Consider the following 26160-nt stretch of genomic DNA (forward strand, 5'->3'; position numbering starts at 1 on the left):
TACTACAGAACCCAACACAGAGGTATGACCACTTGAAGCCAAAATACCTGCTGAGAATTCAGATGTTCTCAAAATTGTACCCAAACTGTACAAGGGAGAGTGGTCTTCCACATACCTTGGACCAGGACCTCCAAAACTGTGACTGAAATAAACATTTTTCTTTTTATAAAAAGTTTTCCTCTCGGCACTGATTACAGTGGAGGAAGGCTGATGGACACGCGGTGGTGCAAACACCTGGCTGCATTTCAAGCTCCTCTATAGATGTCGGGGTGTCAGTCCTTCCTGTTGGGGTGAGGATTGGTGGGGTGGGGGGAACTGTTCCTGCCAAAGGTGCTCACAGGAAGAATAAACGGTGGCTGTTTTTGTACTGCAGATGGTGACACACTTTATTAACTTAAAACCTGCCCCTCCTCACCATGCACTGGGCAAGACATAGCTCCGTGGTGATGGCTGGTGGAGGCCAGGCCCCCTCCAGGTCACTCAGGGAGGGGACAGTTGCGCTTTGAGACCAACAGCACTGGGTAAATAGCAGCAGTGTGGGTGGTGGCTGAGTGACCTTCCCCAACCGTGCCTTCCCCTAGGGTGGCACTGCTCCCTCCAGACTCAGGGCTCAGGCCTGGTCTCCCTCCCTCTCCCTGTGCCCAGGCGGGGAAGCGTGTCCTGGCACCCATGTGGGCCCAGGGGAAACAGGTGATGCTTGGCCAGCTGCTGATGCAGAGCCCGAGGAGCAAGAGCCCTGTTCTCTCCGCCCACCGCCTCCCTGGAGAGCGGCTCTTCCATGACCCAGGTGCAGGGTGAAAGGCCAAATGGCACTGTGAGGAATCAGAGTGGGCTGGTGCCCACCCCAGGACATTGGAATGGCACTGACTGGAGGCTGCTCCTTCTGAAAACAAGATGCTGGCTCTTCTGTCCTCAAGAACACGGTGGTGAGCAGCAAGACGTCCGGGATGTGCCCTGGAACTTGGGGAAGTGCAGTGTTGGTCCCTCCCCTCTCTGCCTCTGTCCAGAGCCCAGGCAGTCTCCTCACCAGCGCTTTCCAGGAGGGCACCCCGGCCACTATCCTCTGTCCTCTTCTCCTCACGCTGCCAGCTTCTGACTCTTGAGGGGCAACAGGTCAGTTCACCCCCAGCTGATGGTAAGGGATGTCCACTTGGTGGCCATGATGTCAATGCTCAGCGGACGCCTTCCCAGGCTGGTCTTCCCAGCAGCTGAAGGTCAGTGAAGACTATTTCAAGAGAGGCTATGCCAACCCAGGGAGGCCACCATTACGATGACCACTGGACTGGTCCTGCTGTGCACTTGTGCTGTCCTACAGTCCTGGTCCTGCCGTGGGCTGGAGGTTCCTGACCCCATCTGACACTCAGCCTCAGCTCCCTGATGCTGGGAGGCAAAGAAGGGCCCCAGCTGGACCCAGGGACAGAGGCCTCCAATTCAGGGCCACCCAAATATTTCCCAGGCTATGTGTGGGCAGCAGCAGAGGTGGGCAGGGCCTGGAGGGCAGCCGGGCCTCTTCTAGCAACACAGTCTGCCTTCCCCTGCACCATTTCTGAAGGGTGGAAAGTTCAGGCTGTGAGCTCTGGCTGCGCTCTCCAGGGCTCACCCGCGGGTGGCTGCGGCCCGGCCCCATGGGCCTGTGAGGGCCGGGATGAGTACAGGTCACTCAGAGGAGGGGCTGGGGTCTGTACTGTGAGCACTTCAGAGGAAGCCTCTGCCATCCACGAGAAAGTCCCAAAGCTGCTGATCAAATTCTCTTGACAAGTTTCTGAAGCCCCCGCCTGGCCACTGAGGTAGTCACTATGCACCTCCAGTGGCTGACCCAGGTGGACGCACCTGGGTGTGGGGTCACTGGGGACCCTGGAAGTCCATGAGAGGGCCAATGGGCCCTGGCCTGGCCTACTGGGTGCCTGCCAGAGGCACGGATTGAGGTGTGGACAAAGGTGTGTGGCAGGTATGGTGGGTATGGTGGGCATGGCGGGCACGGCGGGCACAGGCCCTCAGCCCTCCAGGGGCCCCTGCAGTTTCCCCACCAGGTGCTGGTAGGTCTCCCTCTCCGCCTGCCAGGAGTGGTGCCTCTGCACGTGCGCCCGCCCCTGGGCCACGATCTCTCTCTCCAGCGCAGGATCACGGATGAGTCTCTTCGCCAGCTGCACAAATTCCTGCAGAAAAGGAAAGGGGAAGAAGGGAGGGAGCCATGGTGAAGGGGTTTCATGAAGGTGCCCACGCTGCTTTCGCTCCAGTTCTCCCTCCCGCCTGCCACCCCGCCCTGCAGAAAATGACCTTCAGGAAGGACAGGAGTTAACGCCAAGCATTTGGATTAAGGGAAAAAATGTGTGCTGGGCACAGAGGCACACATCTGTAATCCCAGTGACTGGGAGGCTGAGGCAGGAGGATTGCAAGTTCAAAGCCAGCCTCAGCAACTTAGTGAGGCCCTGAACAACTCAGTGAGACCCCGTCTGAAAATAAAACAATAAAAGAGCTGGGCATGTGGCTCAGTGGTTAAGCACCAGCACCTCTGGGTTCAATCCCTAGTCCCCCCCAAAAAAGGAAGAAATGTGTAGACACCTATCTGTATAAAATGCCTGCACACATGCACTTGCATACATATTACACACATGTGTGCAACATGTGCAGGGACACACGTCTACATACACCTATGCACCCACCTGCACACACACACGCATGCACACATCCGTGCCAAGGTGAGAGTCCCGGGAAATGCTGGAGCATGGGCTATCCTTCATCCCTTTCTTCCCAAACCACAGAAACCTGCTGCTCTCCCTGAGGTCTCAGGAGCCGTGATGCCCACCTGAGCTCAGCCTGCCATACAAATGTGGCCTTCCCAGACTCCGAGCTGCACATACTGGACACAGAACCTCCAGGCTGCTGCCCTGCTTGTGTCCCAGGCCCGGGGGGCTTCCCTGGGTTCAGACAGTGTCTTCCCACCAAGGGTCAGTGGCGCCTGGTGCAAGGGAGCTCTAAGGTTCAAGGCCAGATCTGGGTTCAAATTCTGCACAGCTTCTCCCTGCTGTGTGGCTTGGGCATGCTGGTTCACCTCTCTGAGCCCCACACTGTGGCTCATCTGTGAAGAGACACAGGACACAGGATGGGCCACACCGCCTGCATGAGGAAGGCAGGGAGAGGCAGAACCCAGGGGATCCTGCGGGGCCAGGTCTGCTTTGGTTTAAGCCACACGTATGCTCAGGCTTGTCACTCATGCAGCTCACAGGCCTGTGTGGGGATGGGAGGGCTCCTGTGGCCCAACCTTCCTATCAAAACCCTCAGGACTTGCAGTCAGGGTTACTCTGGTGTTAAAGAGGATCCCCGCAGAGGAGGGGAAGGCTTGTTATTTATTACACTTGCATGTAAATCACCAGCACAGCTCTCAAGCCAGGAGACACCACATGCCACATGCCATATGCCACCTCCACATCTCAGTACCCACCTACAGATGAGGGGACGGCAGAGCCTCCGGGCAGGGCTCTAAGAAGACTAAACGAGTCACTCTCCTCACCCCTCTGAGGCCACAGTGACTGAGATGAACCTTCAATGCCTTGCTTCTAAAATAAGTGTCCACGTAGTCTCAAAATTATTGTTACTTAAACGTTGAAGGCCTCTGATAGCTAGCAAATAAACAGCAGTATAGACGAGAGCAGAATCATATTCTTGTGTATGATGTCGATGCTTTATGGTAAATTGGTATTCTCCTCACAATAAAACACAACGGAGTCCTTCCTGCCCAGTGGTCTGAGGCAGTGGACGGGGCTTTTGCCATGGCTGGAACACCACTTAGGATGCAGCTCGTAGCTTTGATTTATCTTGGGCTGAAACTCACCCCCTGCTTATCATGGCTATAGAATGTGAGGCCACTTTACAACAGCATCCGAACAACAGTTTCCAGGGCAAAGTTGCAATAATTTTTTTTTTTTTTTTTTTAGCAAGCAAGCCTGGAAAGACGACTTTACCAGAGCAGGAGAGATCCTGGATTGGCCTCATAAAGCCCTGGAGGAGGAGGGAAGGCAGGGGAGAGGTTGGGGACAGGGGAGGCCAGCTGAGCGTGGGTGGCCCTGCCTACTCCAAGATGGGTTAACCATTCCAAAGGTGTCACCCTGACAGCAGGAGGCACCTCCAGACCCAACCGGTGGACAGTGAGAGACTGGACTCAGACTGTCCCTTGTGTCCACTGAGGGTCTGCTTCTCCTCCCCATGAAGACAGGTGGGCGGGGGACCTCTGCCCACCCGCAGTGCCACCCGCAGTGCCACCCACAGTGCCACCCACAGTACCACCCACAGTGCCAGGAGCAATGCATCCAGCTCCAAGAAAGGCTTTGGGAAAACATCCAGCCTCCACCCGAACCCTCGGGGTTCCCTGGGGAGCACCATGAGGGTGAGCACCCCACGGACAGATACTGGCCACGGCCAACACCAAAGACCAAGGAAGGCATTGGGGTGCCATCCTAGACCATCCAGCCCCAGGCATCTGCTCAGGACTGTCCCTGGGCGAGTGGCCCAGGCCAGACCAGCCAAGAGCCACCCATGGAGTCCAGCCCAGGTGGCTCATCATGTGGCTATGAGATGATGAGGTGTGGGGGACCTAAGTCACCAGGCTGTGCAATTCTTAGTTACACAAGAATCAATCAGCCCTCCTTCCTCTTAGAGGAAAATAACCAAGGTTCTGTTAGATGCTGCCTCTGTGATGTGGTCTGGTGAGAAGCCCTGACCCCAACTCCCAACTGTGCTGTTGTGGTCTACACGACACAGGTGACTCCAAACGACCCACCCCGTGACTGGAACATGGTAGGGCCTAAGACTTGCTTCCAACCAAGAGATGCTGGCCAAGGTCGGGGCTGAGCAGGAAGGGCCCTGCCTCCGCCAGCTGGGGAGGGGCTTCCTGAGCCCTTCTCAGAGCTGAGGGCAGTCCCCACCCAGCCGCCAGCAAGGGACTGGCCAACTCAGCCCTGCAATCAGAAACCAAATCCACCTCAGCCAGGGGCTCAGGCTGGAGGCAGCCTGGGAATGGTTTTGTGAGATAAGACGTCCTGAGCAGCGAGCCCAGGCCCGCCCCAGGAGCTGACAGAGCAGAGTAGGCAGCCGCAGCCATCAGCCTACAGTGATCCTGTCCAGTCTGCCCAGGGCAGACACAGCGTATTCAGGCACTGAGCTAAGAGGTCCCCACCTGCCTCTGGGAAATGCTGCCTGGTTTTAAGAAGACCCCGGGGACACTGTGCCCCTTACCTCTGGTGCGTTCAGGCTGCCCCGATTGGCCAGTCTCCCCATTGGAGGAGGAGGCCACACTGTGAAGGCCAGGCTGGGACACTCAGAGACAGACTCGGGTGACACGAGACATCAGGCTGGCTGCCCATCTGGGCTCTAATGCAGAATGCCTCATGGAATAGATCAAGGCACTTCACAGGAGCAGAAAACCTGCATAGAGAGGTCAACTCCTGTGAGTCACCGAAGCTCCAGCGTGGAGCTCGCCCCAGAGCCGATTCACTGACTGACAGGTGCTTACTGAGACCAGAGGCTGTATAATGACCACGCCTGAAATTCACTTATAAAAATCGGCTATAAGCAGCCAAAGTGCACAAACTGGAACAATTACAATCAAAACTGAACGTGGAAATTCTAGCTCTGAAGAGAGAAAGCTGTGGACACTGTTCCAGATCAGCACTGGGAACCCAACTGCCCCCAAGAACACAGGTAAAGAGGGCCATGCCAACCCACCTGCTGAGTGGACATGGGCCTGGCTTCTGGCCGGTTACCCTGGCTTTTTGCCAAGAAAAGTCTAAATTCTGGATATTTATGAAAAGTACCCCATGTCAAATCCAGCAAGTAATTCAAATTAAAAGACACACCAGACCCAATAAAACCCAAGTGCGGACCACACCAAGCCCTGGTGTGCAAACCCTGGCTCAGGTAACACAAGTGCCAGGTTGGAAACCATGCAGAAATAACCACCCAAGGTCAGCACAACCTGACCTTCCTGAGCAGTCCTTGGCTGCTAGTGGGTAAATTCCTCACCAAACCCTGTCCACTGCCCCGTCCCCCAGCCTTCACCAGGATCCAGGGAGGACAAACAGGACTGGTTTCACACAGAGTAATCAGAGGATTAGTCAGTGGCCTTGGTTCCTAAGCTCTGTGCCCCCCCAACCCAGCCCCCATGTTCTGACTGGGCAGGTAGGGGGGATCCTGAACACTTGTGCTGAGAGCCACCCCCAGTGATCCTGAGCAAGTCACCCAGGCAGCAGATGATCTGTCTTATTTCCCAAAAATTATTTGGCCATAAAAATAGCTTTGTTTTTGGAAACTGCATGTGATGAGACTCCAAGAATTGGCTCTCTAGGAGAGAGACATGTTTTTGCCTGAACCACTTTTCCTGTACCTAACACCACCCTCTTGGTCACGTTTATGGCACTGACCAAATGACCACCATTAACAGCAACCAGGAGTGGAGAGAACACATCTGATTCCCAACTGTCAGAGTGCCTGGGCCGTTCCCACAAGGACTCCATGTGGCCATCCCCTGGATGATTCAGCATAAGCCTCCCAGTCTTCTCTCAGGGGGCAGCAGTAATGGGCAGGTTGGGGACAGCTGATGTTTGGTGACCCCCATATCATGGTTACATCAAAACAGCTGCTAGGGTCCTTGTAGGTGGCTGAGTCGGAGAAGCCAGCCCGCCCCTGCATGCACTGTCCCTCTCGCCCCAACTGCAGGGTGGAGTCTGAGAAGTGGGAGGCTCTGGACCCACCAGGACGTCCCCGTGACTCTCCCACTGCAGACCCCATGCCTGACCACTGGGGAGGCTGCAGTGGGCCCTGCCTGCTCACACTGAGCCGGAAACTTCCGGGCTCAGGCCCTTCATGGGACAATGCTGAGCTTGTATCCGACAGGGCATCACACAGCCCTGGTGCCTGGATGGGGCAGTAGCAGGAGTGATGGATGTGCAGGATCCTGGCTGCTGAGAGGAGGCGAGGAGGCAGGAAAGGAGCCCTGGGGAGAGGACTAGTCTGCTTCACTCACTGTCTACCTCAGTGTAGCCAAGCTTCTTAGCACTTCTCTAACCGAGAGCACAGGCCTTGGGTGGGGGGAGTGTCCAGCCAGAACCTAGTAATGACAACCAGCCACTGCAGGGCCCTGCACCTGTGTGACCATGTGCTGGAGGCAGCTGTGGGCATCTGCAGGGTGTGGTGTGTACACACCTCTCCCGCTCCATCTCCAGCAGGCTCCAGGGCAGCCCCAGGACAGCTGTCTGAATTGCTGAACCTGATGCATGGGCAGTCCCTGGAAGCAGCGGCCACACACGGTCACACCAGTTCGGCCAGAGTCGTGCTAGTGAGCACTAGCCCCAGAGGCGCTAAAGTCAAACGAAGCTGGAACACCCTCCAACCTCTGCCGCTCAGTGGTGGAACCAGGGGCCAGAGGGTACACTATGCTTGTCCCGCGCTCCCGCTCCAGATGTGCCAGCCATGATGTCCCTGGTGCTGCTCCAGAGTGCTCAGGCAGGAAGGGAACAGGTGGGGAGGGAAGAGAAGAGGGTGAGGGAGTACAGGGAGAGAAGGCGGCAGGGTCGAAGCAGGGGAGGGAGGCCTGCAGTGGGAGTCCTGGGGAGTAGCAGGGGAAAGAACAGAGGCAGAGGGGCTGGGCCAAGCGGGTGGTGGCCACTTTGCCCCAGCAGGGTCCTGAGGGGCGTCTCCCTGCTGTAAGGCCAAGGGAGATGGTCACAGCCCACAGGCCAGCACGGAGCCACCCGCAGCCCCTATCCTGCTTCTGGCCACCAGCCTTGCTCACAGCAATGTATACAAAGCCTCCGATGGATGGACAGCACAAGGAACTCTCACTTTCCCTGACATAGCCACCAGCTGTGCTCCCAGGTCACACTCACAGAGTATCATGGCGCGATGGCCACCCTAACGTTCTGTGAGCCTCCTAATGGTCATGAGCTTACTTCACCTGTCTGCTCACACTGTCTGGCCGCCCTCTGCCTCAGACTTCCAGAGAACCTGCCCACAGGCTACGTGTGACACCCTCAGGTGTGCTGGTGGGTGGGAAATGAGGACAGCAGCTGGGCCTCTGTAGAGCTAAGAGGGGCGGCTCTTCCAGCCCAGCTCTGAGGAGGGGCTTGGCTCCCAAGGAGGAGAGGGGAGGAGGGCAGGGTACCCACTAGGAGGAGGAGGAAGGGGAGGAGGAGGAGGGAGGGGATGGGCCGAGGAAGGAAGAGCCCCGCATTTCTGCTGACAGTCTAAGTACCAGTGAGGTCCCCTCGGGGTCCTGGCCTCATCTAGCACAGGCGCCTGTGATCAGAATGCAACTTCAAACAGAGCTGGTCAGGCATGGTGACCAGACCCAACAGGGGCCAGGGGCAAAATGCCTGCTGCCATCCACTCCTTTGAAAAGCAAGCAGTTAAGCTGCATCTGTGTGCACACCACGTGGCCACCACCAAGCTCAGCAACAGTCCTGCTGCCCACAGGGTGGCTTTGACACCCAGGCGCCATCGCCTCCTCCTGGGCATTGGGACAGCTGCACAGGATCTGCCAGAATCCCCGCCTGGGGACAGTGAGCAAGGGCCTGCCCTCGGGAGCCCAGATCTGCCAGGAGGCGGGGCCCAGGGAGAAGCATGAGCACAGTCCCAAATGGTCACATTGGGTGAGTGAACACAGCACCGTGAGGAGCGGGGTGGGGCCCCGCTGCAATCGAGCCAAGAGGGAGCCAGCTTGGGGACCACAGGGCACTATAGCTGAGGTCCTGGGCAGAGGAGGGAGAAGCAGAGCCATATGGGAGCCTATCTAGGAGGCCCACTGCCTCCTCAGTGCCCTGGAAAGCCCAGTGGATACAGGGCCTTCGGCCGCTGGGGACCCTGGATGGGCTGGGATGGAGGAGGCTGCTGAAAAAGCCCAGTTCAGACTGGGCAGATCAGACTGGGCAGTGCCTTGGAGTGGGGGGGGGGCACTGGAGAGATAGAGTCCACTTTATTTTGGAGACAAAACCCGCAAGAAGTGGGGCCAGAGGGAAAGAGGCAGGTGGAGGGTGGGAGGCCCTGGGCAGTACCCAGGGCTGCTGGCAGCCCCCACAATCTCCAGCAGCATCACCCTGGCTGCAGCCCGGGGCGTCCTCTCAAGCCGCCTGCCCAACTTCCTCAAGTGCTAGCAGTTGAGGTGCTTCTTTCCGAGGTCCAGGAGTCAGGGCAAGCCTGCTGGGCTGGTCCACAGGCAGCTCATGGGGCTGTGATTCCAGCAGGTGGAAAGAGAGAGTCCCGCTGGCCTGGGTGTGCTTGGGGGCTACTGAGGGACCTGTGGAGCTTTTTGGGTCACTCTGGGTCTCACCCAGCTGCTCCCCAAGTCATAGGTCCAGCTGAATGCACTGGCCACGCTCAGAGCAGGGGCTCAGTCAGGCTGGGGGAGCTGCCCTGCAGCCCCAGAGAGGGGAGGGGGCAGAGGCCCCAGGTGTCCTCAGTGGGAGGAACACACTTCCTCTCTCCCTCAAAGTCAAGAGCACTGCAGAGGAGCAGGGTTCCCCTGCCCCACCCAGAGGGCCAGGGCCACATGCAGCTCCAGGCCTCGCACTGGCCACACAGGGCCAGGCCCATGCTCAACTCACAGTGGGGCGCAGCCTCCCTTCACTGGGGCAAGAGCCCCACCTGGTGGCTCAGCCCTGTTACAGTTTCGCCTCAAGGACCATCAGAGGGACAAGCAAAAGACAGGGATTTAGAAAGGACAAGTCCCTTCTCCTGAGAATGAAGACAAGCAAGCAGTGAGAGGATCCGCTTTGAGGACTCTTGGGTGGAAAAGTGCCACCCCTCCTACCCAAAGGAGAGGGGAGGAGGAGGGAGGCAGAGAACAGGGGAGAGAGAGACAGAGAGAGAAGCGCGTGATGGGGGTTAGGAGGAGGCAGGGCGATACAGAGAAACCGAGGAAGAGACTGAGGAATGGACTCAGGAAGAGGCAGAAGGAAAGGGAGAGACTGAGGCCGAGCCGCAGAGGGCAGGCAGGGTAGGGACGGTGGCTGCTCCAGGTGGCCGAGTGCGGCTCTGGAATCAGACTCCTGGGGGTTGGGCTGGGCGGGCGGCTCTAAGACAGTGGCCCAGGGCTCGGGACTTGCCCTCTCTGGCTGTTGTGAAGACAAGGCAGCATGCTGGCAAGGGGCCAGTACACAGGAAGGCCAGCTGCGGCCCCTGCCCAGCCAGTCCTGAAGCCCCTCTGTGCGACACTGCAGCTGCGGCTCATCACTGGCCAGGGCCTCTGAACACCTGGGAGGTGGCCTGTGTGCCGGAGGAAGGGCACTCTTCCTCATTATTTTTAACAGATTTAAAATTTTAAACCTGTACTTATTCAATTACTCAAAAATTTTATGCATTTTGAACAACCTGGAGAGGCAAATCTATTTTTTAGGTATAGATCCTCCCGAGCTAGATGCAGACCAAGTTTTCAATAAGAACCTAATCTCCAAATTGAGCTGTGCTGGAGTGCCAAGCATGCACAGCACTGCAGAGGCTTAGTAGGAACAAAGAACGCGGGTACTAATAGTGTTGATGTCACTTCTAGCTGAGATGATGCAAGTTCAAATAGGCTGAGTTAAATCAAGTGTATTACGAAAATAGAATTCTTCTATTTCTTTATTTTTTCTTAAATATGGCTACTATAAAAACGTGACTGGTGTCCTTGGCTGCCCTCTTGTCCACTGGTCGGGACCACTCACTCCACTGGCCCAGCACCTGATTGCACACTCCAGGCAGGCTCCCCACCTGAGGGTCTAGTCCAGCTGTCCTTTCCACTCTCAAGCTTGCTGGGTTTACCCAAGAAGCAATATGGCCACTGGATTTGCAAATCCATGCAAATGCATTTTGGATTAACTTCCAGCGTGGGCCACGTTGTCCGTAGCTTCCTTTTGGGTTTCAGTGGAGATGCCGTCCACATCTGGGAGGCTACCACATCCAGGTTTTACCCTGATGAGGTCCCATCAGGTCCAGGCACTGGAAGGGTGCCTCCTTATCAGCGCAGCATTTAACTTCTGAGAATTACATGTTAGCTTAAGAATTAACAGACGCAAGAAGGAAGTCCTATGTTATGTAATGTTGGCTGACCTCCACCCAGTCCCCCAGGGACACTGTAATATGAACGTGACATGGGACATTCTCGGGCTGGCGCCTGCCTCTCATAGAACACAGCCTAGATGTTCTGACTGCCCTGAGCACAGGCTGGCCATGTCCCCTGCTGCTCAGCACCAGGCTCAACTGTGCTGCAGAAGATGGCCTCTGGCCCCTGTGGTTCCCCTCAAGGAAAGGATGAGCCTCCACAGTATGTGTTTCCTGTTATCCCTGCAAGACGGGTCATAGTCTCCATCTTCCAGACGAGGAGACAAGCACAGGATAAAAAGGGCTTCAGGGATCATTCAGATCTCAAGCAGGAAACTCCAGACCTGAGGCCGGCTCAGCCTGGTGGAGAGTTTGAGGCTATCTGTCCAACATGCCTCACGTTTTCCAAACACTGAGCCACTGACTGTCAACGCCATTACTGTTTAAAGGAAAAAGAAATTATCTCTACTAAAATCTCACATCACAGAGAGCAGTAAGGACAGTGGCTGGGACACGGCAGGCACGTACTCCATGAACGTCAGTCTCTGCTTCATGACTATCCCCAGTTTTTCTACTCTTGTCTAAAACACAAACAGAATATCCCTGTAAAATAAGCTTGAGCTACCCATCTAGGTTCTGGCCCAGAGAATATGGATTCACAGTCTCTATTAAATGTCAAATGGATTTTAATTTTGAAGCTATTTAAAAAAAAAAACACAGGGAAATAGCGCAACTCTTTTCTTTTAAAAGGCAAAATCACAGGATTGTTGCAGTAATGGAAAATCGATGTTGAATAGGTTTGGATGGCTTAGCTCATACTGAAGTTTTCCAGGGGTGAGGGGTGTAAAATAGAGACCATTCTATTCTTGCCACACTTGATTTTGTCTAACCATCAATTGTTTTAAATTTTTTTTAGTTTCTCTGGAGCGCCCAAAGCCCACTTCCCTCCTTCCTGATTCCCTTTATCTTCATGCCAATAGCGGCCACCCAGGGGGGCTCTTGGGTTCTGGCTGGAACAGGTCACTGTTAACACACTGTGTGCCAGGTCCTGCGCTGGTGCCGGCCTGGAGAGGCAGACCCAGAACACCCTGAAGGGGCACCTTCCCCCACCGTGCAGGTGCAGAAGGAGCCCTGGGGGCTGCAGAAGGGAGAGCAGGGGAGGCCCTGGAGGGCAGAGTGGCAGGCAGGGCTGCCCAGGGTAGCTTGCTGACCACCACCAAATGTGTGGATGTTCTCCAAGGGCAGCAAGACACCTAAGGGCACCCCGGGAAAGGATATCCTCCATCTGCACCTCTCAGCTTTAGATAGTCAACTCCCCTCCCCACACAGATCTCCGGCAGTTCCTAGAGCAAGCGAGGGTCCAGATGGGCTTCAGGGGAAAGGAAATGTGTGGCTTGTCTCCAACAGGGCCTCTTAGTGCCCCCAGTGATCTCCCTCACCTCTAGGGAGGCCCTTGTTCTTCCCTGAAGCTCTTTCTGGGGTCCCACACAGTCACCATCCTTTCTTGGTGTCCAGCCCTGTAGGCAGGACCACATTCTTCCTTGCTTGTAGCCTCCTGCCCTGGTGTGACACACGCTGTTCCCAGGCCTGCCTCCTGGGCCCCTTCTCCAGCACAGCGGGACAAGATGATGCCAAGGAGGGCTTCACATGACATACACTTGTGGCCTCGAGGTTTCTGAAGGTCAAGGTGCAGCCGTGGCTGAGCGAGCGACCCTCCGCTCTTGGCCTCATGGGACTGAAACCAAGGAGTTGGCTCCATCCCTGGAGGAGTGGGCCCTCGAGCCCACAGGCTGTCGGCAGGGTGCAGCTCCTGGCTGTGGGACGGACAAGCTTGCTCTTGCTGGCTGTCGACTGGGAGCTGCTCCTGGCTCCTAGAGGCTGCCCAGGGCTCCTCTCCATGAGCTCTCACAGGCCCTGGCCCTCCCAGTCCCTCCCAACTCCTGCTCTGACTTCTAGACAGGCACTTAGAGGTGAGTCTCCTTTATATTCTTGATGAAGGCATAAAAGCTAAAGCGGAACCTGTAACTCTAGATTTAGCAAGAGTCTAAAGAGCATGTATGGCTGTATGTTACTATTTATATTATACAAATTATATATATTTATAACTATATATACAAAGCACTCACAAGGTCACCAGCAGCCCTCACAAGGCCCACCCTCTCCAGGGCCACTGCCTCCTGCCTCTCCTCTACCCGGCTTCCACTTAAGAGCTTTTAAAGTGGCACTATAGAGGAACTGGGCACTGTTATTTTGAAAGATGGGGGTGGTCACTTTGCCAGCGTGCAGTGCTGGGCCTCAGCTGGTTTCGGGAGAACTGGGCTGCGGTCAAAAGCAGCAAGCCTGTGTCTGTGGCGTGAACAGGCGAGCACAGGCCACACTCCATCCCTGACCGGCCCCTAGTTGTTACCACTGAAAGGGAGGAGCCCAGCACACTCGTGCCTGTCAGGCAGGCCAGGACCCCCCACCTGCTGTGTCCCCCGCCTCGAACACAGCCAAAGTGTCCCCTCTGCTAGGCACCAGAGGGCTCCTGGCCCTGCAGCCCTTTAGCCCTGAAATTCATTGGCTGTCGGTTTGTGCTGGAGCCTGTGACCCTACAGGCTGGAGGCAAGAAGTGGGACCTGGGGACAAGAGCTGGTATTAAGGAAAGGGACAGCTATCTGTGACCAGACCCTGTGACAGGACACTTGGAAAAACGAATTTCCTTAAGTTATTGTCACTTCTAGAACAACTTCCTGTTTTTCTGAAACTAGCACATGCTTTGACAGTCAGGAGCAGCACCTGGTTTTTAAAAAGCTCAGACATAAAGAACGAAGCTTGCATCCATTTCCCCCCAGACGGCAAAGCCCTCCCTCCCCCCCCATGGCCAAGCCTGCCAGGCTCTGACCCTGCGCCAGGCCCTGTGTGTCACCTCCCTGGGCCCTGCCACAACTCTAAGAGGCAGGCGTTGTCCTCCGCTTCACTGCTCCCAAAGAGAAAGTGGTTCTTGGAGACTTGAGTCTCCAAGGCCAGAGTCCAAGGCCTGCACATGAACCCAGGGTCTGCGGGCAGGCGACACCCCAGAGCTTACCTGCAGACCCAGCAGCAGCACTTGACCCTGGCAATGCCCTCACACACCTCCCGGGTGATGGGACATGCCTGCACCCCAGCAGTCACAGGACATCCCACTGTGCCCTCCGTCGACTGCACGGCTTGGCTTTGTTTTCCGGTGCATACGTGTGTGTGATCACATGTGTAAGCACCCTGCATACGTGTTTTTGAGCAAGCATGTAAACATCCTGCCTGCATTTACCTTTGTTTCAAGGGACTATAAGTGAGGGCACCCAGCCACCTTCTGAAAGCCATGGGGCTCCACCAGTACAAGGTGCCTGAAGAGTGCCCAGCTCAGTACCACAGAAACCAGGAGCGCTGAGAGTGAGCTGGCCAGCACAAGCCCAGTCTAGCCGCTTGGTGGCTGAGCCAGAAATGGAACCCAGTGGGCCCACTGCTTGAGCCTCCCTTATTCCCTCCAGTCACGTCCCTGCAGCTGCTCTGGTGGAAACAGGAGAAGCCACGTTGCACACAGGGCCCCTCCTGACCATGCCAGGGACACCGAGCTCCCGCAGACACGGAATCAAGAGCCACTCTCCACAAACGTGCATGGAAATTGTGCAGAGCTGATTGACGCAAGGCAATGGCTTTACCTGGGGATCAGCGAACAGCAGCCCAGTGACTCCATGCTTCACCAGGGCGGCATTTCCAGGGATGTTCCTGGCCAACACAGGGACCTCCAGATCCATCGCCTGGGGAGACAGGAGGAGACACAGGGCACATCTTGAGAGTTGGGCGGTTGAGGGAGAGTAACTTCTTAGGTTAGCCAAGCCACTGGCCATGGGCACAGTGCGGACCTGCCTGCCAAAACAACACCCCACTGCAGCCTGCACTTTCAAACTACATCTAAACTTTAGCTGCCTGCTGTGTTCAGAAGCCCTGGGAAATGGCACACTGTCATAATCACATTTGACAAATCACTATTCCAATGTCACAGAGCCAGCTAGGAGTTAGGGACAGTAAACGGCTCAGTCCTGATGTCATGGACTCGACTGGACAAACACGTGAGTTGTGTCAGACACGCCCAACACCTCTTTGCCTCTGAACCCACCTGGGTCTAGTTTCCCCAGAGCTCTACCACCTCACAGGTGGATGGAGGCTTCACATCAGCCCTTCTGAAACCCTCTGCCGCCATCACCTCTTTCAGCAGTATGGCTGCCACTTGCAGAGAGACTACCTATACTTCAGGGCCAATCCTAGGAAACCCAGTAGCCGGGGCTGCCTGGGAACAAAGGAAGCTCAAGTGCAGAGGGGCAGATGTGGCACCCGTGTGGATGGATGGCTTGCTGAGCTTGTGGGCAGCTCCGGTCCCTCGACACGCTGCACTGAGCCAATGATCATGGCTTGGTCTGAGCACACCACTGACACATGCTCAGTATGTCGGATCTTACATCACTGGGCTGCCAGAGCCTCTCCTGGGGATGCAGGGGCATTTGGGGTGTAATGCTTTGATGCAAGAACTATCCAGTCCAGTGCCTTGAAAAATACTCCTCTTCCCACAGCGCCCTGCACCCCAGTTACGTACTCCTAGCTGTGACCACTCAGGAGACCTGTCACTTTCCAAAGTGGGCAGGGCATAATCCTGCCACACATGTACACACGAACATGCGCACTTTGAGACCTGTCAGTCAAACTGCCACAGCCACGGTTGTCTTGGAGACGTTGCTGAGGGGTCTTCCCTCACTAGGGCCTACAGGCTCAAGGTCAGGGGTTGAGCTCTTGCTGCCTCTGGCTGTGGAACTGAGCCTCCCTCCCTCCTCCCAGGTGGCAAACTGTGCTGGACAGTAGAGAGAGAGAGAGAGAGAGAAGGGGGCAGACACAGAGAAGGAGCGGTGTGTGAATTAGGAAGACAAGGATAGAAAATGGTTCTTGGTGTTCTTTTAACGCAATTCTACGCAGAACTCAGGACTGGACGCAGCTCAAACTTGGAAGTAGCTATGGTTTCAGGACTATTCACCCTACTGCCATGCACCCAGCCCACTGTTGGGGAGAATGTGCTTTAGCAAGTGGCACTCTCACATGCTTCCATGGGGAAGCGAGCAGATTCTGACAGGTCAAAGATCACTTCCTTCAGATGTAACATGCCCACTCGGTGATGAGCCGCTGGGCTACTTGAATTGCCCCTAATGAAGCGCACCCCTATTCAGCCTCCACAATCAGTTCCATTCAGAACCCTTCGTCCAAAGGTTATTTTGGACTTTTCAAAAGGAACACAACATCAACATTTTAAGGCAGGCAGAATTGCCAACAGCTGCCTTTCCTTTGAAGTAAATGAGGTTTGACAGCAATTCATCTGCGATGAAGTGCTGTGTGTGCTAGTTATAAAATCATTCCCCGGCTCCGCTTTACCTTTTCTTAAGAAGTTGAAAAAAGTGTGTATTTCCATACAAAGGAGCGACTCAGCAGCCGTAAGGGTGCATTCTAAGAATGTACATATTCAGAGCTAAAAGGAAGGGTGGACGGTGATGTTCCCATGCTGTGGCTGAGAGCCCAGTGGAGCTGGTGTGATCGGCAAGCACAGACCTGGGCGTGGACACCTTGTGGGAGAGAAGCCACTGCAGGTTCTCACTCTGTGCTCTCAAAGCCTCCCAGTGCCGAATTCTGGCCTCGGCGTTTAGCTTCTACTGGCTCCCGAGTGTTTCTTCCCAAATGATGTCAGATTAGAAGAAAACATTAACTCTAATCATTTCTTAAATTTAGGGAGAGTATTTTCTTGTCCTACTTTACCATGTTGTCTGAAACCCTAACTTTAAAAATCGTACCTTTTGTCAGTAAGTTTGGTGCAGGCCAAAGCACGTGCACTATAGACAGGACACTAAGACTGTGGCCAGCTGCGGGATCACACAGGAGCGCACCCTGCACGGTCCCTGGATGTAGGGAACCAGACTCGGCACCAGAGAAGGGAAAGCCCGTGCGGTGGGCGTGTGCCAGAGCCATCTTGGGGACTCAGAGTGAAGCAGTTAAGCCACTCTGATCACATTCCCTTTCCCAGAAAGCTCTCCAGTGACAAGGGATGCTTTAGGGGGTCAGGTTACGAAGTAGACACCAGACTGATGCCCTCTCACAGCGCACGCACTGCCCAGCAGAGACCACCAGGACTCCCTGAGCAGAGCCCTACTTGGGTGGTCTCAGCCCTGCAAACACAGACAGGTCTGGCTGCTGCCAGCAGAGCTGTGCTGGAGATGCACACGTGGCCATGGAGTGTCCCCAACACTAGACAGAGGACAGAGCCAACCCACGTCCACCGCACCACGGTCCCCTCCCCTGCAGGGACAGGGTGCAACTCTTCTGCTCAGGACAGCGCAACCAGAGGAGAGGTGGCATGAAACAAGCTGCTTGCGAACAGCTCCGTGGTCTTCCTGGGAAGCGACCCAGAGGGTCGGGGGACAACAAAGGCCGAACCTATTTGTCTCTGCACTTGGTGAGGGCGGTGGCCGTGGGCAATGGGGTGACATTTTGGAGGCCCAGATTGAACTGCATGGGGGCTTTAAACTCCGCAGGTCATGCTGCTTTGCTCTTTCAGCTTGGGGAGTGTTACTGACAAAGACATCACCGTCACAAGTGGGGGACGGAGAGACTGTCTCAGCCCACGCTGAGCCCCCTCACACGGTTACCTCCAGAATGGCGGCCGACATGCCCTCAGAGACAGAGCTGTTCACCAGAGCGAAGCAGTTCCTCAAGGCCGCATGCAGGTCCTCCCGCTGCATCTCCCCCATCAGCCGGACCCCGGCGGCCCTGAAACAGAGCAGGAGGGGCTGCATCCAGCTGGCCCAGGAGGGGCTGCTGGCCACGGCCCCCAAGGAGGGACATGTGGGTCAACGCTGGAGGTGCTCGTGGAGGCTTTGGAAAGGGAAGGCCACCCTAGGGTGAGGAGGCACAGTGGGCCACACCCAGGTGACAAAGGGACTGAAACTCGGGCTTCCATTTGGGACCAGCTTCACTAGGGAGATACATGCTCTCAAACACAGAGAGTCAGACAGCTTTTGCCCTTTCCTGGGTAGGACCAGGAAAACAACACCTCTCTAATAATTCAACCTTTCCCCAAATGACTTTATGAACACTAGTGAGGGCAAAATGAATAGCAATAAATAGCAGAAATATTAAAAGATAATTAAATACTACAAGATAATTAAATAATTGTATATAAAAGATCATAAGTGGGAATATTAAAAGAGAGATGTAGTGAAAGAGACACACAGCTTGTCGTCTTGGTCTGGCTGTTCTGTTTTCTGACCAATTGTCACCCCCAACCTCACATGTGGGTTGTCACCCCACAACCACCATCTTGAAGCTTCTCTCTCCCCTTCCGCACCGTGCCGTCCCCCAGGGCATCTGCCTCATGAGAGGCAGACACGTCCCTGCTCTGCTGGGGATGAGGAGCAGCACCGCGGACCTCTTTGCTGTCGGGGGGCCAGGGAGGCCAGGGAGAGAGGCTGGGGCTCTGGGGCTGGAGGGAAATCCCGCCACAGGGGGTGACATAACCAGGAGACAGGTCCCTCTGGCCTTTGCCCTTTTCTGCCTTCCCACTGAACTGCAGGACACAGAGGGTGCAGTCCTGTGGCCACCTGGTCACCTGAGAGGTGGGAGCCTCAGCCACACTGTCAGCACAGAGACAGGAGAGCAAAGGCCCTGAGGTCTCAGCCAGGTCCCCACTTCATTCTCCGACCAGCCACTGTCAGGTTGTCTTGGTGAGCCTCTAAGCCTCAGCTTGCTGAGCCCAGGGAGCCGGGTCTCGTCCCTGGCAGACAAGTGCAATGTCTAAGAGGCACTTGGACATCCGCTCTCCAGGAGGCCGGAGCAGTTGCCACCTCATCCTCCGGGCGTGAGACGGGGCAGTTTCCCTGCATTCCTCCAAACTCTTTTCAAGTTTTGCCAATGTGATTCTCAAGGGGTCTCCCTGGCCATTCCCTGAAGATAAGTAAGATGAACGTCTTAGGTTCTTGACCTATCAGTTTCCTTGCCTGGACAAGGGGGCCAAAAACAGGATCTCATAGGATCGTGGGAGGATTAAAAGGCGTGACAGCAGCAAGGTGCTTGGCGCAGCTCCTGGGACTGCGGGGGAGAGAACTGTGCCTTTCACTGGCCACTTGGGCCCCTCATGCAAAGCGTCTCTTCCCCTCCCTTACCTCTTCACCCTGGCTTTCACTTCCCTGGTGAACACGGGGTCAACCTAAAAAGAGAGAGCCAGACCAATGAGTGCCGGTCCCAGAGAATCAGGTGGTGGCAACACAGCCAGACTCCACTATCCTGAAAGGAAAACAATAAAGGAAACTATGTCCTGAGTCTGGCGATGAAGCAGTAAAAACAGTGGCAGAAGGGACCCCAGGAGAGGAGGGGGGCATCTCCTGCAGGAGGCAGACCCCTGGGCAGGCATGGGAGCCCCCGGGTGACCTGAGGTCCTGGGAGGAGCAGCAGTGGCACCCCAAGCCCTGCAGTGAGGCTGTTTGCTACCGGTGCACGTGAAGACTGTCCTCAACTTCTGCAGAAAGAGGACACCCTGAGCAGGCCTAGGGCAGGGCATCCAGGGGGTCCGGGAGCCCTCTGGAAATACAGTCTTAAAGGCAAGGACATGTCCATCCACTGAGGAATGAATGATCACCACGTGTTTACCTGCACAAGGGAGTGCCAGTCAGAAGGGACGGCTGGTCTGGGCTGTGGCCAGGGAAGCCTGGAAACATACACTAGCCAGACGGGAAAGGCCCCCAGGGTGTGGGCCCACTGTGTGAGACGCCCTGCGCAAGCGCATCTGCAGAGGCGGGGAGCAGGCTGGTAACCAGGGGGTGCCGAGGCACCAAGTCAGGGGAGGGAAGAGAAGGTGACTAGTTAGTGGACACAGAACGTCCTCTTGGGGTGGAGAAAACAACCTGGAATGGGGATAGGGTGCACAGCTGTGTGGATATACTAGAAGCCACCGGACTGCACGCTCTAAAATGGTCGTGCTTTATGGCATGTAAATGCCATCTGGAAAACTTAAAAAGCCAAGTGCAAACTTTGCAATTAGTCACAACCTAATATCCTCCAGTTTGGGTTTAATTCCTTTTTCCATCTGTCTGGAAGATGTCCTTTGGGACAGCTGTGCTTGTCCCAGCATGTCCCTGGAGACTGATATGTTTGTTAAATCAAGGCCAAAACGAGTGGCAGTATTTTCAAGCTGATACACTATCCCCATAACTTTCACTCCTTGAAGGCAGGACCTGGGCTTTCAGCACTGCATAAGCATGCAGAGGCATTGTTCACGAGCTTCTCTGAACCTCTGTTTCCTCATCTGTGACACGAGAGCACCAGCTGTGGCCAGGGTTACTGAGCACTCGGCCTTACAATGCTGTCCCTGTTCGGACCTGCACCTACCTCTGAAGAGCGCAGAGCCCACCGCTGCTCATCCAAGCCCTTCTGAGAACAGCAAGCATGAGTGTGTCAGGCCACACTACTGAGACAACACTGCACAGGCGTGCAGGCTCACCAGGGCTCCACTTGGATTCTCTAGGTTGGGAAGGACGCAAGCACCCATGTGACCACCTCCAGGACAGTGTTTAAGACACCACATGAGTGAGCAGGACTTTCTGCAACGAGGCTTTGTGCTAAGTGACCTGCCCAGTGTGGCCCAAGGCAAAGGCTCTGAGCACAGTCAGGGCTGGCCACGGAGCAGGTCGACTTGGCGCACTTTTGACATAATGATATTTCCCACTTACGACGGTTTGCAGGGAGGAGCCCCAGTGTAAGTCAAGGAGCATGTGTATAAGCTAAATCAAAAAGTGTCCTTCCCAGGGATGGGACCCCCGAGCACCTGGGACTACAGAGGAAAGGAAACCACTGGGGTGGCCAAGGGATCACTGTGCCAAGGGAGCCAGCACCCCATTCCTGACCAGAACCCCCGTGATGCTGTGTGCGATGAGCTGTGTGGGTGGGTAGGCTCAGTGTAGCTGCCAGAGGGCCCTCCTCCCCCATCAGCCCACTCGCATGAGGCAACAGGACGTCCTTCCTCACCACATCTGCCCCACCTAACCACAAGCTCTTCCCAACCCACCTGGAGGCTGCCATCTTGCCCGACCATCCCTCCACGAGTGGTAAACAGCACGACTTTAAAATAACTGAAAACATCTTAAGTTTATGCAAACCTGTCACAGAATCCTTACATGGCCTCAGATCACAGGCCGACGAGGGTGTGAGCAGAGCACGCAGTGTCCGCGTCTGCCTAGGGCTTGGAGGCGCTGGGAGTCGGCAGAACCAAGTCCTGTTCTCATTTACACCTCCAGTGGGAGTGGGGAATGGCAAGCCAGACAGCTCTGAAGACTGGAGGCTGTCCCTCTGGCTGACACCATGCTGCTTCCTAGAATTGTGCGTGCACTATCCTCTGGTAAGAAAATGCTTCGTGTGTGCGCTGGACCCCAGGCATTCCACTGAACCACTCTGGGCTGCCGGGCTCCCCACAAGGGTAAGTAGCGTTAGGTTTATTGACACCCCTGGTGTCCCTACGTGTTGGACTCGACACTAATCAGTGTCAGGAAGCTCACAGTGACATAGCAGGTCTCTAAAGAGTGTGGTCAGGAGGGAAATGGGCAGGGGGCTGGCTACTTCCCTTTCCTGCAGTCCTTGGGAGAGGACCTGAACAGAGCCACCCTAGCTGTGCAAGGGGCATGCAGCCCATCCTACATGGCCCTGCTCACACAGCCCTGCATCATATCCTGGTGTCACATGAGCATAGGAGCTCACAGGAGCCATGAGCAGTACAGTGGCCAGAGCTCCCCAGCAAGTCCTCCAGCTTCTCCCTGGAGGGTGAACAGTGTGCTGGGGCCTGGGCAGCCCTGGCCGAGCACCACACCACTGGGAACCACTGTGCCGGCCTCCCTCAGGGGTGGATGCGTAAGGATGCAGAAGAAATTTGACATTATTCCTAGAAAAACTCATGAGCAACTTGGTGTTTTCCGCCACTGTACGTGTTAGAGTCCATGCTCTGCCTCTCACTCGGTGCCAGACCTGGGCTGAGCCCCGTGCTGAGCCCGCCACACACATTAACTCAGTCCTTGCCATAATCCCGCTATCATTGTCCCTTTCTACACATGAGGACACTAATGCTCAGAGAGGTAATGTAACCTCACCAGGATCACACAGCTGCTGGAAGGACACTGGGCCAGTATGCAAATTCAGGCAGTGACTCTGACGCCTGGATCCTTAAAACCAAGCTCTCCTGCGTCTCTTGCCTCTCCGGCTTCTGCTCCAAGTGCTTCATCAAACAGTTCATAGAAAACTCATGTGGTCCCAGGAACACCTCCCTACTCACCCACAGTTCGCCCTCTGTACCCATCTAAGTCCCAATCTCCCCAGCAACATCACCCCTGTGCCCGTGACCTACTCAGTCTCCGAAGCACAGCCTGCACCACCTCTCTAAGGCAGGTCCCCGTCCTCCTGTCACTGCCAGGCTGGGGCTCCTTCCCTTCCCCTGGAGCCCCCTGGCCCTCCCCAGGCCATGCAGTGTCCGCACACCCTCTGTGCCTGGGGACATCCTCCAGGTGAACCAGCCCCAGCTCGCCCTACTGTCCAGCACCTATCCTGCTTCCTTTGTTCAGATGAGGACACCGTGACCCCAGCCTCCAGCAGAGACACAGCAAACCACCTATGAACGCCCTCCTGGCCCACAGACTAACTTTCACATTCATATTTTACTTGTGATGACTTTTAGCTAGAAATCCTTCTTTTTAATTTTACTAGCATGCTTCGGCTCTCAAGATCACACATTCAGGGAAAAATGATTTGTCAAGGAAACAACTCCAGGCTTGTACGGCCTCCAAGTACCTGGTGCTTTAACTAGAATTTCGCTGAAGGTCTAACAACATCGCTGAAGATGAAGCTACAAACTGCATTGAGTTTTTCTGGGTTTATCTTCCACATCAGTTCATTTTCAAATCTCTTAGGGAAGCCAAGTGGAACAAAACACAAGATAAAAAGGAAAGGAAGGGTGGATATTTTTATTTAATGAAAGCACATGTTATGAAATTTTTAAAGGCAAATTGTTGCAAGCAGCAGAGAAAATTCTCATTTCCTTCTTCCAAGTTTGTTTATTTCCTAGCAAAAATATATTGTTTCAGCTCCCGGGCTTCAGGGAAATAATTTTTGATATGAGAAGTTATTGTGGAAAGTCATTAAGCTGTCATGCCCAGACCAAGTGTGCTCCCTGCACTCCTCATCAAAGAGCCCAGGAACGCACCCACACAAGGTGCCCCTGCGAGCCGGAGCCGCACACTCTGCGGAAACGGGTGAACTGAGATCAAAGGCGCGTTAATGGGAAACCCAAGCCGAGCTCAGAACATCCTGCATCCAGAGCAGCACCTCGGCCCCCAAGGCAGAAAGGGAACGTGGGCACCAACTGGCTTGGACTTGATCGCCATGCGCCAGCCGCTGCCCCAGTCTCCCTCACTGGGACCTCACAGCAGATGGAGAGCAGATATTGCTGTCCTGGTCATCCTCGCCTTGTAGACAGGGAGACGGAGGCACAGGGCGGTTAAGTCACGAGCCCCCAGGCTCCGGGTGCTTTGACGTGCCTGTGACCCTCTACTGGCCATAGTGCTCACCACGGAGGAGCACTCCCCTAGAGGTAGCAGCGGCTCATGCATCAGCTGATATGACACTAAGACCCAGCTTTCCGGAGAGCTCTTGCTAAGAAATCCACAGAAATAAACCTATGTAAGAAAGCTCTAAAAAATAAAATACATGGCATTGGTGATTTTTTTAAAGCAATCAAGAAACACTCAGGTTGCAATTTTGTAAGAAGAGCTGGTCGAGTAGATAAAAGCCAACGACAGACTGAGTGACGATATTCAAACGCGCGCCGTGGAGCCCGGGTGACTGCCTCTGGGCTGCCACAGGAAAGGTGGGTGAGAGGCCCAGGGAACAGGCTCCAGCCCCAGACTGCCCTCGGTGAGCTTCCTGCAGCTGGTCCTGCCTGCTTAGGTCTCTCCCAACTAGTGTGGGCTGCAGGCAGACGGGCAACAGGTCCATCCCGCCCATTGGGATATGTCAGGGGCCTGGAACAGGCACTCACTCCTGGGCGAGCCCCCAACATAGCTGTAGATGTTAATGACATAGAACCCTAGACCTACAGAGAGAGCCGTAGACCGGGATGGGGACGTGGTCACAACAGCACAGGACCAGGAAGCACACAAAGAAACCCAGCCTCCCCCAGCCTCCTCTGGGCCTCCATGTGGTGGGCATGCCCCTGGAGGTGGCGGCTGCAGGAGAGCTAGTGCCACAGATGCCCTAGTTGACCTAGAAAAGTACCCAGTCCTTGTCTTTGATTCTTGATGAGAACAGACACCTGTGCACACGTGGGAGTTTCTTTCCTTTTGCTTCCGCTGCTCCATGTCCCTGCCGCCCCTCTGGCCGGTGCCTGGCCGCCTCAGCATTCTTCCTCGCCTCTTCCCAATGGAGAGGGTCTGGTGGGAGGAGCATCGGGTGCTGATCCTCTCCTTCCACCGGGCAGGCTGTGTGGCCAGAGCTGGGACATTCTGATTCCCTCTTCCTGGACCCTGAACCCTGGAGAGCAGGAAGCAGGTGGAGCAGTGTCCCGGGTGCAGCCTTGAGCCAGGCTCTTTTCCACCAGACGCCGCGCCCCTCCGATTTGGGGGTTACTGCCTACACCCAAGCCAGTTCCTCAGCACCCCAGTGCTCCTTAACAAGCTCCTGTATTCTCACAATCCCTTTTGCTGACCTTGGGCAAGAGGCAGCTCATTTCTGGTGCCCGTGGCGAAGCCATATGAGTGAGCTGTACAATTTCTTCAAGGGGGTCGGCTCACATGGGCTCTGCATAAGGACAGACAGGACCCCGGGTCACGGAAGTCATCCCCTAACAGGCTGGGCTCCTCTTTGTGACACAGGGTCTAACCAAGTTGATGTGCTTCTGCACAGAGGCACTGGACGTGACCTGGGAGGGTGAGGCCCGCCAAGAGCCTAGCTCATGTCTTAAGATCTCCTCCCTCACTGAGCGCCACCGCTGACGAAGAAGCACGCGGACCAGAGAAGAATGAGGGTGCACCACCTCAGCTGCCCCAGATAACTGTGCGCTTCAGAGGTCCCATCTGTGAAGACCAGTCACTAAACTAAGAATTTAAGGCGTCCCTAGAATTGACATCTTGCCCCTTCTCTGTCAGCCTCCAGATCATGAGCATGTGGGCCCCTGATGCTATAGTATGTGTCCAAACTCAAGTGTAAGATGATGTCCATCTCCCTCACTCTGGATCCAGACATGATGTCAAACTGAAGGCCTGACTTGGAGGATTCAGAGTTCTGCAGCGACAGGGGGTGGGTTGGAGCTGAGAGCTCAAGGGAGTGCACCTGAGAGGGTCCTTCGGGAGCCAGGTGAGCCAGGGGGAGTCTCACAAGGAAGCAGCAAGTGTGCCTTCACACAGGCAATGTCCAGTGGGGTCTGGCACAAATAGACACCTGCCACACCGCATGGCTCAAGTCACGCAGACCACACAGCAAATCGTGAAAGCAAATTTGAGGTGGAAACAGCACTTTGTAAAGGGACGTGGAAGGGCCTGTTCTGGAAGCTTTGGCACGGTTGCCAAGGCCCCTGGGCCCATTTCTAAGCAGGTCTAGTGCACCTGGGGTGTACCTGACAGCAGGGTGCTTGCTAGGCCAGAACCTAGGACCCCAAAAGTTTCTTTAAACTATCAGAGTGCAGGAACCACAAGAAGTAAATGTTGTTTAGCTGACCTGCTTTCCATTCCAGTGTGTGCGTGTGGCAGGTGAGTCCCGTGTGTGTGTGTGTGTGTGTGTGTGTGTGTGTTGTGTGTGTAGGACATTGCCACATAGCATGTGTTGGGGCGGCTCTGCCTGCTGGTGACAGCTGCTGGTGCCCATCCCATCTCCTCTCAAGGCTCCCTTCAGTGACATCAGCTTGGAAACTTGGGACTGAGCACCATGAAAGTGATTACACCATGGAAGGCCAAATAGGGTTTTCCACAAATGGGCCCTGCCACAGACAGCTGGTGGTCGAGTGTCTGCGGTATT

At 55.3% G+C, this 26160-nt stretch overlaps 1 protein-coding gene across 5 annotated transcripts in view; it reads right to left on the reverse strand.

The window, feature by feature from the left end:
- Positions 1–357: 357 nt before the first annotated feature.
- Positions 358–26160, reverse strand: part of Glt1d1 (glycosyltransferase 1 domain containing 1) — a 74101-nt gene continuing 48298 nt past the window's right edge. For 3 of the 5 annotated variants that reach the window (XM_046445968.2, XM_046445967.2, XM_058579760.1), the window contains exons 9-12: positions 19281–19324; positions 17769–17889; positions 14748–14846; positions 358–2156 (exon numbers count right to left, since the gene is read on the reverse strand). In XM_046445968.2, the coding sequence (XP_046301924.1) occupies positions 1995–2156; positions 14748–14846; positions 17769–17889; positions 19281–19324 (426 nt within the window). In that variant the 3' untranslated portion in view covers positions 358–1994. The remainder of the gene's footprint in view (positions 2157–14747; positions 14847–17768; positions 17890–19280; positions 19325–26160) is intronic. The other 2 variants (XM_046445969.2, XM_058579761.1) reach the window with 2 other exon arrangements.

Source organism: Marmota monax, unplaced genomic scaffold (assembly GCF_021218885.2).
Source record: "Marmota monax isolate L192 unplaced genomic scaffold, Marmota_monax_Labrador192_F-V1.1 WCK01_AAM20220418_F8-fsc00200, whole genome shotgun sequence".
Classification (NCBI taxonomy): Eukaryota; Metazoa; Chordata; class Mammalia; order Rodentia; family Sciuridae; genus Marmota; species Marmota monax.